Here is a 17,411-nt window from a genome sequence, read left to right as displayed (position 1 = left end):
CAACCTCTTGAATAATGGCTCTCTTCAGTATATGTGTGTGTCTCTTGAATCACAGACAAATACACATTGTTTTCAAGCAGTACACAAGAGAGGTGTTGAGACTTAGATCGGCTAAGACCATCAACATTAAGCTTAAAAGTTTGAATATTATGACCCAGATGTCTCATCCTGAGAAGAACTATTGTGTTATATTCATATTGGGTCTCCAGGTGGAACATATCTTCATCTGGACACAATATTTCGCCATCTTGAGGTGAGTAGGCCATCACACTATCTCGCTGGAACTGAAATCAAACACGGTGCAGCAGCTCTTTTATACACCAACCATGGGTCCACAGTGCATGTGCAGACATAACTGCGCTCTAGCAAAAGAAACAACAGCACACCATTGGTGAAAGCTAGTGGAAACTATACATTGATATCAGTTTTTGAAGATCGAAACAATGACTGTTTTTTCTTAATGTCAAACAGATCAGGGTTCCAACTCTAAATTAAAGGATACCCTTATCTCTATTTATAATATTGCCAGATAGCTGGATTTCAATTACTTCATTTACTATGCAGTCCTAATACCGCGACGCAGGGGCAACCACTCTTGTCTCATCATACAATATTTTATGGCCTTCAGTAAGACAATGTTCCATCACTGCAGATTTTTCTGGCCGAAATAAATGCGTGTGGTGATGATGCTCCATGCAAGTATCCCAGGCCATACGATTCGTTTCTCCCTTGTAGACTTTCTTGCAATGACAGGGAATCTTGTAGACCCTGGGCTTTCTCAAATCCAAATCATCCTTCGCTGAGCCCAGCAGAGCTCTGGTCTTAGCTGGCGGACAGAATACACTTTTAATATCAAATTTCTTTAAAATTCTTCCTAGTTTTGAAGATGTGCTCCCTGTAAAAGAAAGGAATGCCACCGATTTGCTATGTGTACAAATTTTGCCCCTGGGGAACCTTGGTGCCGAAAGCTGCCACTTGCATTGCTTGGGCCTTAAAATTGCCCTGAATGCTGTATCAACTGAGCCTTTCAACCGTTTCACTCAATTTGATACAAAGTTCTGAATTGCCAGTACGTTTACCTGATCTTAAAACATCCTAGAATCTCTTCTGTGTATTCTTGAGAAGAAAATCTGTTAAAATTTTATGAGAGTGGATGGTACAGTTTTAGAATGTTGGAAGGTCATTATAGGAAATTAGCAGATGTACATGATCTAATTCAATTTCTACAAAACTTTTACCTAGTACATAAAATTTATGTGATTTATGGAACATATTTTAATGAGTTACCAATCAGTCAGCATTAATAAAAGTATTCAGCTGCCAGAAATGTTGGCTAAATCAGAAATGCTGCAGCAAGAAAGATATCAATATCATTAATTCCAATGATAATACAACTGAAACATGGCTTTCTGCCCACTGCAGGCACTTCTATACCAACTGTGATATCCAAATAAACACTATCAGTTGCCAAAAAGCTCTCTTCTTGCCAATGTAAGCTACTGCTAATCTAAATATTTCTTTATCACTGAGCAAGACTCAAGGAAACAAATGAGCTCAAAGAAGCTCAGTTGAAATATCAGAAGGCCAGCAGTAAATGATAAAAACAAAAGCTAAAATCATAGAGCAATGTACACAACAAGTAAAAATTCTATTATAAATTATTCTGTATACAGCTAAACTACTTTAAAAATATAAAATAGGTGATAAAATTAAAGGGAAAAATTAGAAAACATTTTTATATTTCAGCGTTATATTTATGCAAATTAAATAAGAACCAGTGGCACAGATTACAAAAAGAAAGAGAATGAGCCAATTTGTAGCCTTGCACAAACAGCTCGTAATTCTCATGGTAATGTGACCCAGAAAAGCTACAAGCAAAATTAATTGGGATGTTTGTATTCACATAAAGTTGTGTCACTAATGCTGTAACTGTATTGGTATCTATTGTTCAGTATATGAATGTGGTTAATTAACACTATTCTAATTTTTTAAAATTATCCTTTCCTACAATCCATACAAATGTATGAAAAACTTGAGATACTAATTACAGAAAACATCTTTTGTACGAAGAAGTTTCATACATTTAAGCATGAAGAAGACCCATGATTTATATTATGGAAAAAGTCTTAAATCAGAAATAAATGGGAGAATAAAAGTGGATAAATTTAATTTGTTCATATCATGAAAGTACTATTCATTCTGTGTTTGATAGTAATTTGAGTCAAAATTAGTTACTTAGCCAATTATCATGCTTCTATGTATGTTTCCTATAATTATGAAAGAGTCTTATCTTACCATCTTCTTCAGTACGGCAATAGATGGAACTGCTCTTCACACCATCACCAGCACGAGTGTAAGCCCATATTTGTAAGCTGTAATTGGCAAATTTTTGTAAGCCATGAAGTTCTGTTGCAAGTTCATTTGTTACCACAGTTTCTGCTTCAATCTGACCTGCATCAGAGTGGGAAAAAATGTAATTTACCCGAAATATAGGCAGAATAAAACATTATCATTAGAAGACACCCAGAAAAAAATTATTCCTGAAAACTGAGAAAAAGTATCTAATTACTTTATTTGTTAGTAAAATTATTACTACTGATGTGTTTCTGTAGCAAAGAGGTAAAGAGGTTTAACTCCAGTTTCAACAATTTCAACTTAAGACCACATTTTCAATATCCAAACACAGTGTCAAATGGTTCAAATGGCTCTGAGCACTATGGGACTTAACATCTATGGTCATCAGTCCCCTATAACTCAGAACTACTTAAACCTAACTAACCTAAGGACATCACACAACACCCAGTCATCACGAGGCAGAGAAAATGCCTGACCCCGCCGGGAATCGAACCCGGGAACCCGGGCGCGGGAAGCGAGAACGCTACCGCATGACCACGAGCAGCAGACGACACAGTTTCATTTATAGAAGAAGGATAGCAGTTCTCCCTCAGTTCATGACCAATTCAGGTGATGTGAAATGGATAAGCACCCTTCTCATGCTATCTAAAATAGCCAAAGGCTGGAACAGAACTACTGCCCTTCTTCCACAAATGAAGCAGTGTGTAGGTATTACAAATATGGTCTTATGTCAGAACTGTGGAAATGGGACTTACACCCCTTCACATCTCAGGTACAGATTTATATTTATTTATTTAGCACCCATTTTATCACATTCATGATACAATACTGAACAGTATAAAATACAAGGCAGCATAAAATTTTACATACAGGGTGGAGAAAAATTGTGTCACGAAATTTTAGCCCTGGACAGCTGATGCCAGTAGGAACCAAAATTACTAATGTTGTGTAGGCTGACAATGCACAATTTTTAAACTACAGAAACTTGCTGCCACTTGCTCCAATTGGCCATGGGATTGCCCTGTTACCATTCATCAGCTGATGGGCAGTGCTATGGTTGTCACTTCTTCAAACGAATACTATGCTGCCATGCTTACTGTATGACTAAATCACAGGTGATGTGAGTGTGTTCTGAAGCGAAGCCTATGTGTGAATGCCTCTGATGTGAGGTGGAGACAAACAGCAAGACCTATTCGACATGTGTGCGTATCACATTGGGGCAGTGACAGGGCGAGGAACGTTTATATGTGTGAACCGACAACCATAACGCTGCCCGTCAACTGATGAATGGCAATGGAGCAATTCCACAACCAATCAGAGCATGTAGTTTAAAAATGGTGTGTTGTAAACCTACACAACATTAGTAATTTTGGTTCCTACTGGCATCAGCTATCCAGGGTTAAAACTCCATGACACAATTTTCCTCCACCCTGTATAAGTATATATACAATATAGGCACATAAAAGTACTAATATTACATTTACACTGGTATCTTTGTTTTCACCACATCTTGATTGACTGTAATAAAATAAACAATATTTTACTTAATCAGGTATAAGAAACTAGAAATTAATGTATATACATGTAGACACAGAGCTGAAAAATTGTTGGTACATCTCGACTGACTGTACTAGAGTAAGCAGTATTTCAGTTACAATATTATGAAAAGGATAATTGCTACTCACATATAGCAGAGATGCTGAATCACAGATAGCTACAACAAAAAGACTGTTGGAAAGTGAGCTTTTGGCCAGAAAGGCCTTTGTCAAAACAGGCAAAAAAAAAAAAAAAAAACACACACACACAAATGCATGTGTGTGTGTGTGTGTGTGTGTGTGTGTGTGTGTGTGTGTGTGTGTGTGTGTGTGTGTTTTACTTAGTTTTGACAAAGGCGTTTTTGGCTGAAAGCACACTTTCCAACAGTCTTTTTGTTGTGCCTATCTGTGAGTCAGCATCTCTGCTACATAGTAAGTAGCAACTACACTTTTCATAATATTGTTACATTCCATCCTGGATTTTCGATTGTTTCAGTATTCTAGTTAAATATGTGTACGAAAACAATATTTCATCCATATATGGACACAAAATACAGATAACTATACACATTAATTAACACAGGGAAAAAGTTCTCTTCACCAATGACAGCAACATCATAATCACTGATAATACATCAGAACTCTTATTAGAGAAAGCAAATGAAACCCTCAATTGTGTTTACAATTGGGCAGTATGCAAAAAATTTATGTTGAACATAAAGAAAATGAACAGTATGCACTTTAGTGTAAGGAAAGGAAGCAGCTCTGTCACTTTAAACATGGATGATAAATTTATAGATAGTGTAGCAATCACAAAGCTGCCTACATATGCTGAATTCCCAGCTGTGACATTTGTTTCTGGAGACTGAATGCACAAAATATGGACACAGTTTTAGTGCCATAAAAATGATGACTGCAAGTAGTACTCAGGCTCATTGTAAAGAGCTATTTAAAAAACTGGCCATCCTTACTGCACCAAGTAAGTACATATACCAATTTATGGAGCATAACAGGGAAAATATTACTAAATACTTCACTAACAGTTCTATGCATAATTATGGAATAGAGCCAATTTGGAGTTACATTTACCCATGAAAAACAAACAAAAACTCCATACAGATTTTATATCAGGGGATAAAATTGTATAATAAATTGCCAAAGTAAGTGAAAAAGATTAATGAAACACATTTGTTTAGAAAAGCAGTTAAAACATTCTTTATAAGCTATGTATATTACACAATTAAACATTATATAGAGAATTTAGATTAGTGGACAGCAATAAAAGGGGATAACTACAGCAGCTTCACACATTTCAGTACATGATTACACTTTACTGCTATCACATGAATCATGCATCAAGATCTATAATGCATGATAGTAATGTCCATTAGCTTAGTTTTTCAAGTGGACAGTAGCCTATAGTTGAATATGGAACCCAGAATTGAGGCAAGGGGCACAGCTGCATCTTTCGTCAACAGATCACCAGTTTCGTTCTATAAAGGCCGTCTTTAGATCTGCAGCAAAATATGAAAAAACATAAATACACTAACAGATTGTCTATAGCTTAAAACAATAAAATAGACTGTAATGAAAAGTACTACTGACATACATGTACATTTGTGCACTTTAAGTATGAAGAGGCATACCTGTTTTATAAAAACGATGTCCTAACGTACTGCAGCCATAGCGCCATCATCGAACGTTTAATGCAAAATCAACATCAGCATCATCAAATGTACCAGTATATAAATAACAGCATATGCACAAGTCATGTTGTCAGCAGCACTACTGTTCAAAACAAACTGCCATACAGTAGCCACAAGATGTTTGTGTTGTAAGTGCTAACAAAGGGTACTGATTACATGCAGCAGTACGTTTTCTCTCATTGTGGCTTCTTTAGCTATTTGATTTATAGTTTTTATATTATTCCATGCACTATGAAAGCTCTTTATTACTTATGTCATTTTCTAGAATATTGGCACTCGAGCATATGTTAATTACTGTTCTCTGAACTCTTCCTGTTTTTAATAAACTAACTTCTGTCATGTTCTATTTCATTGCTTTTTATTACTGTAATGCCTCTTACACCTTATAAGCCCAGTACAGACTTTACTGATTGAATCCCCCCTTTATTTTACACTGTTCAATTAACCACTGAAGACTTGTGTATGCCTACAGTAGTGACATCTGGTGAACTTACAACACAAACATCTTGTGGCTACTGTATGGTAGTTTGTTTTGTTTTGAACAGTAGTGCTGTTGACAACATGACTTATCCATATTCTGTTATTTATATACCAGTACATTTGATGATGCTGGTGCTCATTTTTCATTTGATGCCACTATGGCTGCAGTACATTAGGACATTGTTTTTATAAAACGGGTATGCCTCTTCATACTTAAAGTGCACAAATGTACATGTATGTCAGTAGTACTTTTCATTATAGTCTATTTTATTGTTTTAAGCTGTTGACAATCTGCTAGTGTATTTATGTTTTTCCCTTATCTTGCAACAGATCTGAAGATGGTCATTATGGACTGAAACTGGTAATCTGTTAACGAAAAGTCTGTGATCATAGATGTAAAGTAAAGGAAACTTATTCTATATATGGGTCACTGTTTCATTCGTGACAGTGTCACAGCTTGTGAAGCTTGCATAAATGAACATGTGTGTTGTAATAATGATGACCAGATCAGTAGTATGTCAGAGGAGTGACATGCAGACTCATTTGTTTATGGAAGATGAAAGCCACCTTGTACTGGACAATGAATTGTGTAATGACTGGATGGGGAAGGTTGAATGCTAATAACGTGTGAAAGACTGGAATGGTAAAGAGTGGGAGAAGGTGGAGAAATTTAGGTCTCCCAGGGGTCTATTAAAGATAAACGTACCTAAAGAATATCATGATGCATTTATGGAAATTTTTGAGCATCACAGAGATGTAGAACCTTTATGTTACATGAATTTTAATACTATGCAGAGTAAATGTTTAAAGGATGTGGAGAATGATTTGCTGGATGAAAGAGAATGAAAAAGTATAGATAAAATGAAACCAGTTATTGATGTGAATGTATATGATGAATGTGAGGAAGCCTTCATTGATAGTGGGTTGAGTGACAGTAGCTACAACTATCTTAAGAGATTGCATGATAACAAACTGGAGGAGTTTCCTGTAACAAGTGTAAAATTTAACAATGATATAGGTCAGCTCAGTAAGCCAATCAAAAGAGAGGTTGTGCTTGAATTTCTTATAAATAGGAAATTATTTGTGGAGAATTTTATAGTGATCACAGGTTTGATGATAAATGTAGTGCTTGGTATGTAGTTCCTGACAAAGAAAGTGTGACTGTAAAATGACTGGAGAAATTAATAGAGTTCAACAATGGGTTGAACAGGAAGTATGTGCAGTTTAAGGGTATATTGTCTGGAAATAATGTAATGTCTAGTCTCTGAGCAATAAAGGAGGCATATTATGCATAACACATAGAACGAGCAAATTTAGAGATAAAATTAACATTAGAGTGTGAAGTTGAGTATATAGTGCTTTTTGTTTTGTTTCAGGTGAGATATTGTATTTATTATGTACATTTGTATTTTCTGTCATGTGTAGGGCTAATATATCAATGATGGTAATTGTTTTAGTTTTTAGGTACTTTATTATAGCTGCACCAAAGAGTGTACAGTGTGTGGTAAGTGATGTACAAATGGTGAAGGGTTGTTCACAATAACAGTCTCATTTGCATGTAAACGTATTTCTTAAAGGGCGTGGCATGAAAGGGGTGGTGATGCCACTGTCTGATTAAAAATTGGTAGCACTGCGACATTTATAATTAACAGAGCAAATCCAGAAATTATTTGTGTGTTAGTTTGGTCCATCACTTCAATATATTTATGTGACTGTTATTTCAGAGCAGTGAACACTGTAGTATACACAGTCCAGTATACTTGCTTTTTTTTCAACTCAAGGTCACAAGTACACTGTAGTTAAAAGAAAATTCTGTGTACTTATTCTTAACTGAAGTATTGCAACCTTATTGTCTTTTATTGATTTCTTTGAGTTGTTTTAATGATGTATGCTTGGTGAGTGAGGAAAAGGTAGCAATACCTTAACCATTAGTCATATAAATTCTCAGTCTGAATATTTGTTTTTGTCTGATGTAAGTGTCTTGGGAGCTTGTCTGGCAAGACAACAAACACAATATTGCAATACAGTGCAGCCTGGCTGAATGGGAGTGCATTTAGATGGTACATTGCACCCCAGTACTGAGCAACAGGATTCAGGACACAAGAGTGAACTGGATTACATCTGGTCCACCAAAAAAGAATCATTTTTATTGTGAAGTGTGATTTCTTTTTGCATTGTCATTTAGAAATGCAATTGTGAATTTATGAGTAATCTGGTAAACAAAACAAAACATTATTCAATAAGCCACTGTTACTAAACATATTTGCAAATTAAAAGATGTATTACTTTATGTTTGCTGATGAAAGAACTCACATTTAGTGTAATTTTAATGTTTGCTGTATGTAATACACTTTTGGTTCATTTCAAACTTGTACAGGGAGAAATGACAGAATTAATATTATTTTACTCATAGTTTGTCAACTGTTAAAAAATCAGGTTTTTTAAACTTATTATTGATGCACACAGTAGCTTTTGGAGGGTCATGATTTACGTACTTTAATTTTAAATGAAGACTAATTATAGCTACACAATTGTGACACAGTGATGGACAAATACTACACAGACAAAGAATAGTAGTTAAGTTTTTTAAGTGTATAAATTAGTTATAGCAAAATGCCACAGGACTGTTTAACATAAGGTGAGCAACTTAGTTTGAATAGTCTTCTCATCAACACTTCATGGCGTGTGTCAAGTGCTTAGCAACATACATCGTCAGGCATTGCTAAGGCCCTGTCAAAGGGACATTGTCTCCTCAAATGCTCCGGATGGTCGTACACTTTCTCAGCTGGAGAGTGGAAATCTGGCACTGTGTATTAGTTACCTAGGCAATTGTTTGCATATTTGTTAAACGCCACAGATGGGATGATCATCCGTGTGGGTTCTAAAGTTCGTTAGTGGTGTCTGGCATTGGGTCATAGTGCTGCCCCCGTCATTTCACCATGTCTCATACATTTTTGATTGGTGACAAGTCTGATCATCTGACAGGTCAGGGCAAAAGGCTGACATTCTGTGACACCAAGAAGGTATGTGTTCATGCAGCAACATGTGATCATGCATTGTCTTGCTGAAAAATGGTGTCTGGAATGTTGTGCAGATCGCAGGAATTCACTTAGATCACACTGGCACAGTGCCCTGGGCACAAACCAAATGTGATTTGTGGTTGTACATAATAGCACCCCGAACCCTAAGGCATTGAGTAGTGATGTATGTCTTGGGCAAATGCAGTCACTGTGATCTGTGATGCCGCTCCCCCTGTCTGCAGCAAACCAAAATGTGGCTATTATTTTAAAACAAGCAAAACCTGGATTGATCCAAAAACACTATTTGATGCCATTCCTGTCCCCAGTGGCATTATTCCATACACCATTTCCATCTAGCATATTTCTGCACATTCGTCAAAGGTAGGCAGAAATGTGGATGATGCACATGTAATCCATGCTGTAATAAAAGGTGATGGACTGTCACTCCTGATAGTGTACGATGTGTTCCACTGTTGCACCAGAGCCGAGGAGGACGCAGAGATGTCCGGCAATGCCATTCAGATGAGGTGTCGATCTCCTTGGGGGGTGGTCTGGGTGGTACAATCTGACACATCTTACCATGTTCTATGGCCTTCTGTGAACCATTCTGCACACACCCATTGCATTTCTGAAACATTTCATCCCACACAAGCAGAAATTTCCCAAATGGATGCATCACATTCTCTCATGCCAATAATGCGCCCTCTTTCAAATTCACATATTTGATGGTATGGTCTGAGCATACATCTGTGAGGCATGCTGCATGTCTGCTCAAGTAACACTGATCTATTACCTTCAGTTTATGGTAACAACGAGAGTCACAGGCACATTTTGCTGGCATATTGTGTTGTGCTGCAATACTGATGTCGACCTTGAACCTGCAGGCCAACATGGTTCAAATGCTAATCATTTCTGGAGAACATACTCATGTACAAGTCCTGTGAATGTGAACATCCTATCTCTAGTCATTCAAGGTGCCCTGTTTCTTCTGTACATGAGCATAGTTGTTAATGTTGGCCAATTGGTTCACAGTTGTACAGATTTGTATCATACTGAATGGCACTATGATGAAATTACATGATGGGAGATACAGAGAAGCTGTAAGCCAACAGCAGACGTTCTGAAAGGTATGGAAGGGATATCAAAAGTTGAGCAGGGAACTAATGTTGACAGGAACAGAGAATCCAGAGAGGCTAGACATTGCTGTTTCAGATTATTAATGGACTTTGTCCTGTGGCCTGAAAGAGTCCAGATGGTTTTTGATGTCTGTTTCCGTTCAAGTGAATCCGGGATTTTGGTTGGGGACTCGAGAGTCCAGGTATACCTGTTTGCAAAGAGCTGTGTTTCCTGAACTGTGGTGGTTCCAAACATTGCTTTTATTGAGAATATACCACCATTACAAACATTTCCATGTGGTTGAATTGTTAGATCCTTGAGAAATCACTGGGTTTATCTCAGCTTGGAATACTCATGCATGTGGCATTAAAACCAGGCCATAAAGTTGTGTTGGGAAGTGTGTTCAGACTTCAGAACAATTACAACAGTTTTTGCAACTCGTTAGCAAAAATTTAAGTTTGTCTTGTAAACCGACTGCTGCTGAAGTGATAGTGGTAATTAGTGGCACTGTCAAACTATTGTTATTAAGTAAACAAGAGCAATTTAAACAAGTTTTATGTGTCACCTAGTTTTATTGGTGACATCCAACTCCAGCTACTTTAATTTAATTAGAATACAGCTAACAGGTCTACTAGTACATTACAAACTTGAGATCATCATAAAGGGACCTATTTTTCTGTAGTGTGTGTTTGGTCTCTAGACAAGATCTGATGAGCCAATTTGAACTTAAAACACAACCACACATTTAAGTTCTCTCTCAACAGGGAGTCACAACTGTGACAAGGTGTATAATGGCTGCTGCTGCTTTAGGTCAATGTTGGCTTCTATGTCATGATTACATTGATCCAAAAGTGAAAAAATCTGGTTGGCGATCTGTAGTTTGTTCTCATGTGTTTCACCCTCATTTGAAATCAAAGAAACTTGGATTGGAGGAGGTAAATTGCTTTACCATATCACCTACAATGCATTGTCAGGCATAATTCCCACAGATGTCACAAAAACTAGGAAAGTGTTCTGCCATTTAGCTTTTCTGTACAAATCAGCTGATGAACTTCTTGCTCCAGCAATTTGGACAAGTGTTGCAGTAAAGCTGTGTTTGCCAATTCAGACTTGTGAATGATCAGAGATGATTGGATGACATTACTGATGATAAACATGTAGTCACCAATATTGCATGACAAAGCAGAAAATTGGGACACGTCAGTGACAATGTTGTGGGTAGTTAGAACAGTCTGCATGGTGTCAAACTGAGGTTGAACTAATAACTGCCGGCCGCGGTGGTCTAGCGGTTCTAGGCGCTCAGTCCGGAACCGCGCGACCGCTACGGTCGCAGGTTCGAATCCTGCCTCGGGCATGGATGTGTGTGATGTCCTTAGGTTAGTTAGGTTTAAGTAGTTCTAAGTTCTAGGGGACTTATGACCACAGATGTTGAGTCCCATAGTGCTCAGAGCCATTTGAACCATTTGAACTAATAACTGTTTAGATAATGAATTTTGTGGTGAAGGAACATCACTGAAATTATGTCTGTTTGGCACAAGGTTATGTTATCCAGGGGTGTCATTATTTGGAACCCCATTGATCATGCACAGTGCAGGAGATAAAACCATAATTTTTCTCATGTAGCCCAGCTCGACGGGTTCCATGTGGAGGAAGAAACAGATTAGATTAGATTAGATTAGATTAGATTAGATTAGATTAATACTAGTTCCATGGATCATGAATACGATATTTCGTAATGATGTGGAACGAGTCGAATTTTCCAATACATGACATAATTAGGTTAATTTAACAACATACTTAAGTTAATATAACAACTTTATTTTATTGTGTTTTTTGTTTTTCTTTATTTTTTTTTTATTTTATTTATTTTTTTTTCTTAATTTATATCTAAAAATTCCTCTATGGAGTAGAAGGAGTTGTCATTCAGAAATTCTTTTAATTTCTTCTTAAATACTTGTTGGTTATCGGTCAGACTTCTGATACTATTTGGTAAGTGACCAAAGACTTTAGTGCCAGTATAATTCACCCCTTTCTGTGCCAAATTTAGATTTAATCTTGAATAGTGAAGATCATCCTTTCTCCTAGTATTGTAGTTATGCACACTGCTATTACTTTTGAATTGGGTTTGGTTGTTAATAACAAATTTCATAAGAGAGTATATATACTGAGAAGCTACTGTGAATATCCCTAGATCCTTAAATAAATGTCTGCAGGGTGATCTTGGGTGGACTCCAGCTATTATTCTGATTACACGCTTTTGTGCAATAAATACTTTATTCCTCAGTGATGAATTACCCCAAAATATGATGCCATATGAAAGCAATGAGTGAAAATAGGCATAGTAAGCTAATTTACTAAGATGTTTATCACCAAAATTTGCAATGACCCTTATTGCATAAGTAGCTGAACTCAAACGTTTCAGCAGATCATCAATGTGTTTCTTCCAATTTAATCTCTCATCAATGGACACACCTAAAAATTTGCAATATTCTACCTTAGCTATATGCTTCTGATTAAGGTCTATATTTATTAATGGCGTCATACCATTCACTGTACGGAACTGTATGTACTGTGTCTTATCAAAATTCAGTGAGAGTCCGTTTACAAAGAACCACTTAGTAATTTTCTGAAAGACAGTATTGACAATTTCATCAGTTAATTCTTGTTTGTCAGGTGTGATTACTATACTTGTATCATCAGCAAAGAGATCTAACTTTGCCTCTTCATGAATATAGAATGGCAAGTCATTAATATATAATAAGAACAACAAAGGACCCAAGACTGACCCTTGTGGAACCCCATTCTTGATAGTTCCCCAGTTTGAGGAATGTGCTGATCTTTGCATGTTACGAGAACTACTTATTTCAACTTTCTGCACTCTTCCAGTTAGGTACGAATTAAACCATTTGTGCACTGTCCCACTCATGCCACAATACTTGAGCTTGTCTAGCAGAATTTCATGATTTACACAATCAAAAGCCTTTGAGAGATCACAAAAAATCCCAATGGGTGGTGTTCAGTTATTCAGATCATTCAAAATTTGACTGGTGAAAGCATATATGGCATTTTCTGTTGAAAAACCTTTCTGGAAACCAAACTGACATTTTGTTAGTACTTCATTTTTACAGATATGTGAAGCTACTCTTGAATACATTACTTTCTCAAAAATTTTGGATAAAGCTGTTAGAAGGCAGATTGGACGGTAATTGTTGACATCAGATCTATCCCCTTTTTATGCAAAGGTATAACAATAGCATATTTCAGTCTATCAGGGAAAATGCCCTGTTCCAGAGAGCTATTACACAGGTGGCTGAGAATCTTACTTATCTGTTGAGAACAAGCTTTTAGTATTTTGCTGGAAATGCCATCAATTCCATGTGAGTTTTTGCTTTTAAGCAAGTTTATTATTTTCCTAATTTCAGAGGGAGAAGTGGGTGAGATTTCAATTGTATCGAATTGCATAGGTATGGCCTCTTCCATTAACAGCCTAGCATCTTCTAATGAACACCTGGATCCTACTATATCCACAACATTTAGAAAATGATTATTAAAAATATTTTCAACTTCTGACTTTTTGTTCGTAAAGTTTTCATTCAATTTGATGGTAATACTGTCTTCCTCTGCTCTTGGTTGACCTGTTTCTCTTTTAATAATATTCCAAATTGTTTTAATTTTATTATCAGAGTTGCTGATTTCAGACATGATACACATACTCCTGGATTTTTTAATAACTTTTCTTAATATAACATGGTAGTTTTTATAATTTTTGATAGTTTCTGGGTCACTACTCTTTCTTGCTGTCAGATACATTTCCCTTTTCTGGTTACAAGATATTTTTATACCCTTAGTAAGCCATGGTTTGTTACAAGGTTTCTTATGAGTATATTTAACTATTTTCTTGGGGAAGCAGTTTTCAAATGCATTTACAAAAATGTCATGAAATAAATTATATTTTAAATTGGCATCAGGTTCACGGTACACCTCATCCCAGTCTAACTGCTGTAGGCTTTCCCTGAAATTTGCAATTGTTAAATCGTTGACTGGATGTACTACTTTGGAGGACTGTTTAGTATTGCTGAATGGAGCTATGTCATATTGTCTACATATTGTCTACATATACTTGTCTACTTAATTTCTGGCCTGGAAGTGCAATGGAGTGCATATGGGGTATACTATTAGTGGTGAAATTTTACATGAAAATCTGGTTCGGGTACATGAACGTGGATAGTTTGATCTATCTCAATGATGAAGACAATATGATCATAGGTTAGTGGCACACTAATTCATTGTACGTGTTCCATGTGGTTGTCCACTAGTGGGAGACAAGAAACATAATCACTTTCACTTTTCACCTCACAAATATTCTGCTCCATGTCATTTATCACATCTTTTAATCCACTAAAAACAGTATCTGATTGGGTGAAAGGTCCCAGTAACCTTTCTCTAGTTTCATGATCCATTGTTTGACAGGACCGTAATGGTGTATGTTACTGAAGTACTGACAATTCAATTTGCTTGTTACACATCACCAGTGTGGGAAATTCCATGTGGATAAGTAGCCGCGTACTGTTATAACACAATTAAATCACTTTATTAATATAAATATCAGACACCAAGTTTAAGGCATATCCCAAGAATGGACTGAACAAACAACTGAAAACATAGATATAAAATTCCACCCTTTGTTGCTCTGATTACAGATGCAACATCAACCATTGCAGGTCATTGTCCCCACACATTAGTGCTACAGAAGATGTGAATTATTAGTAGATCTTTTAGTTTGCTTTGAAATGTATTAAAGTTTGGTATTTTATTTCAGTCTTATCTGGCAATGCATTGATGAGAATCTTTGGTTTATATGATATACTGTCCTGATATATTGCTTCTGTGTCTACATTCCTTATGAAAGTCATCCCTACTCTCTGTTCCATAATGTTGATTCTCCTTGAAGAATCTCAATGAAACAGGTATTCTTTTAAGATTAAATGACTGTTTTGCAAAAGTGGTATTTCCCCAGAACAGTAAACCGTATGTTACCTTTGTAGACTATGCATGTAGGTATAATAATCACTTAACGTTGCTTCAGCATTGCAGCAATTTTTAAGGGTTCTTAATATGTAACAGTACATGCTTAACTTTTTATTAAGCACTTCTACATATTTTCCCATCTTAACTGTTCATCCACCCATAATTCTAAATATTTTTAATGATTCTTTGGCTAAATTTGGCTGCTCCCTACCATAACCTTTATGTTGGTTCATGTTTTATTTCTCATATGGTTGAAGTTCATCCACACAAGTCAATTTTTTGCCACAACTCATAATTATATTTTTGTTCAACAAAGAAGGTGGCATCATCTGCAATTAGAACAATGGACCCAATACTGAACCCTGGGGTACCCCATAATTAACTTTTTTTGTAATCAGGATGGTACACTTTATTTTCTTGACAAATTTCCACTCTTTGCTTCCTATCAGATAAATATGACTTGAGCCACTCACAGGAAACACCACAGGCACCATAGGTACATAGTTTTAAAAGTAGTAGACGACGAGTTGCAGGGCCAAAAGTTTTGGAAAGGCCCAAAAATAAACCACAGTTTAGTTCTTTAACATCTATGGCAATAAAACAACTTTTAGGAAATTGAAGAGAGCTCTCTGAAATTGATTTTCCTTTTCTGAAACAATTCTGTGCATTAACAAGAACTCTTCCCAAGTGGGAAGACGTGCCAGTCCCCGGCACGAATCCGCCCGGTGGATTTGTGTCAAGGTCTGGTGTGCCGGCCAGCCTGTGGATGGTTTTATGGTGGTTTTCCATCTGCCTCGGTGAATGTGAGCTACATCTACATCTACATCTACATCTACATCTACATCTACATCTACATCTACATTTATACTCTGCAAGCCACCCAATGGTGTGTGGCAGAGGGCACTTTAGCTGGAACGCCTCCATGTGCGCTCGAATCTCTCTAATTTTACATTCATGATCTCCTCGGGAGGTATAAGTAGGGGGAAGCAATATATTCGATACCTCATCCAGAAACGCACCCTCTCGAAACCTGGACAGCAAGCTACACCACGATGCAGAGCGCCTCTCTTGCAGAGTCTGCCACTTGAGTTTGCTAAACATCTCCGTAATGCTATCATGCATACCAAATAACCCTGTGACTAAACTTGCCACTCTTCTTTGGATCTTCTCTATCTCCTCTGTCAACCCAACCTGGTACGGATCCCACACTGATGAGCAATACTCAAGTATAGGTCGAATGAGTGTTTTGTAAGCCACCTCCTTTGTTGATGGACTACATTTTCTAAGGACTCTCCCAATGAATCTCAACTTGGCACCCACCTTACCAACAATTAGTTTTATATGATCATTCCACTTCAAATCATTCCACACACATACTCCCAGATATTTTAGAGAAATAACTGGTACCAGTGTTTGTTCCACTATTATATAATCATACAATAAAGGATCCTTCTTTCTATGTATTCGCAATACAATACATTTGTCTATGTTAAGGGTCAGTTGCCACTCCATGCACCAAGTGCCTATCCGCTGCAGATCTTCCTGCATTTTGCTGCAATTTTCTAATGCTGCAACTTCTCTGCATACTACAGCATCATCTGCGAAAAGCTGCATGGAACTTCTGACACTATCTACTAGGTCATTTACATATATTGTGAAAAGCAATGGTCCCATAACACTCCCCTGTGCCATGCCAGAGGTTACTTTAATGTCTGTAGACGTCTGTAGACGTCTCTCCATTGAGAACAACATGCTGTGATCTGTTTGCTAAAAACTCTTCAATCCAGCCACACAGCTGGTCTGATATTCCGTAGGCTCTTACTTTGTTTATCAGGCAACAGTGCGGAACTGTATTGAATGCCTTCTGGAAGTCAAGGAAAATGGCACCTACCTGGGAGTTTGTATCTAATATTTTCTGGGTCTCATGAACAAATAAAGTGAGTCGAGTCTCACAAGATCGCTGTTTCCAGAATCCATGTTGATTCCTACAGAGTAGATTCTGGTTTTCCAATAATGACATGATACACAAGCAAAAAACATGTTCTTAAATTCTACAACAGATCGATGTCAGAGATATAGGTCTATAGTTTTGCGCATCTGTTCGATGACCCTTCTTGAAGACTGAGACTACCTGTGCTCTTTTCCAATCATTTGGAACCTTCCGTTCCTGT

General features: G+C 36.9%; 1 protein-coding gene across 1 annotated transcript in view; it reads right to left on the bottom strand.

Moving 5' to 3' along the window:
* The window catches only part of LOC126249143 (Down syndrome cell adhesion molecule-like protein Dscam2), a 242,097-nt gene that overhangs the window by 105,699 nt on the left and 118,987 nt on the right, over nucleotides 1–17,411 (bottom strand). Inside the window, exon 14 of the mRNA XM_049950796.1 lies at nucleotides 2,296–2,451. Coding sequence (XP_049806753.1) covers nucleotides 2,296–2,451 — 156 coding nt within the window. The remainder of the gene's footprint in view (nucleotides 1–2,295; nucleotides 2,452–17,411) is intronic.

Source organism: Schistocerca nitens, chromosome 3 (genome assembly GCF_023898315.1).
Source record: "Schistocerca nitens isolate TAMUIC-IGC-003100 chromosome 3, iqSchNite1.1, whole genome shotgun sequence".
Taxonomy (NCBI): Eukaryota; Metazoa; Arthropoda; class Insecta; order Orthoptera; family Acrididae; genus Schistocerca; species Schistocerca nitens.
The sequence above is the reverse complement of the archived record's forward strand: the minus strand, read 5'-3'. Positions and strand labels throughout refer to the sequence as shown.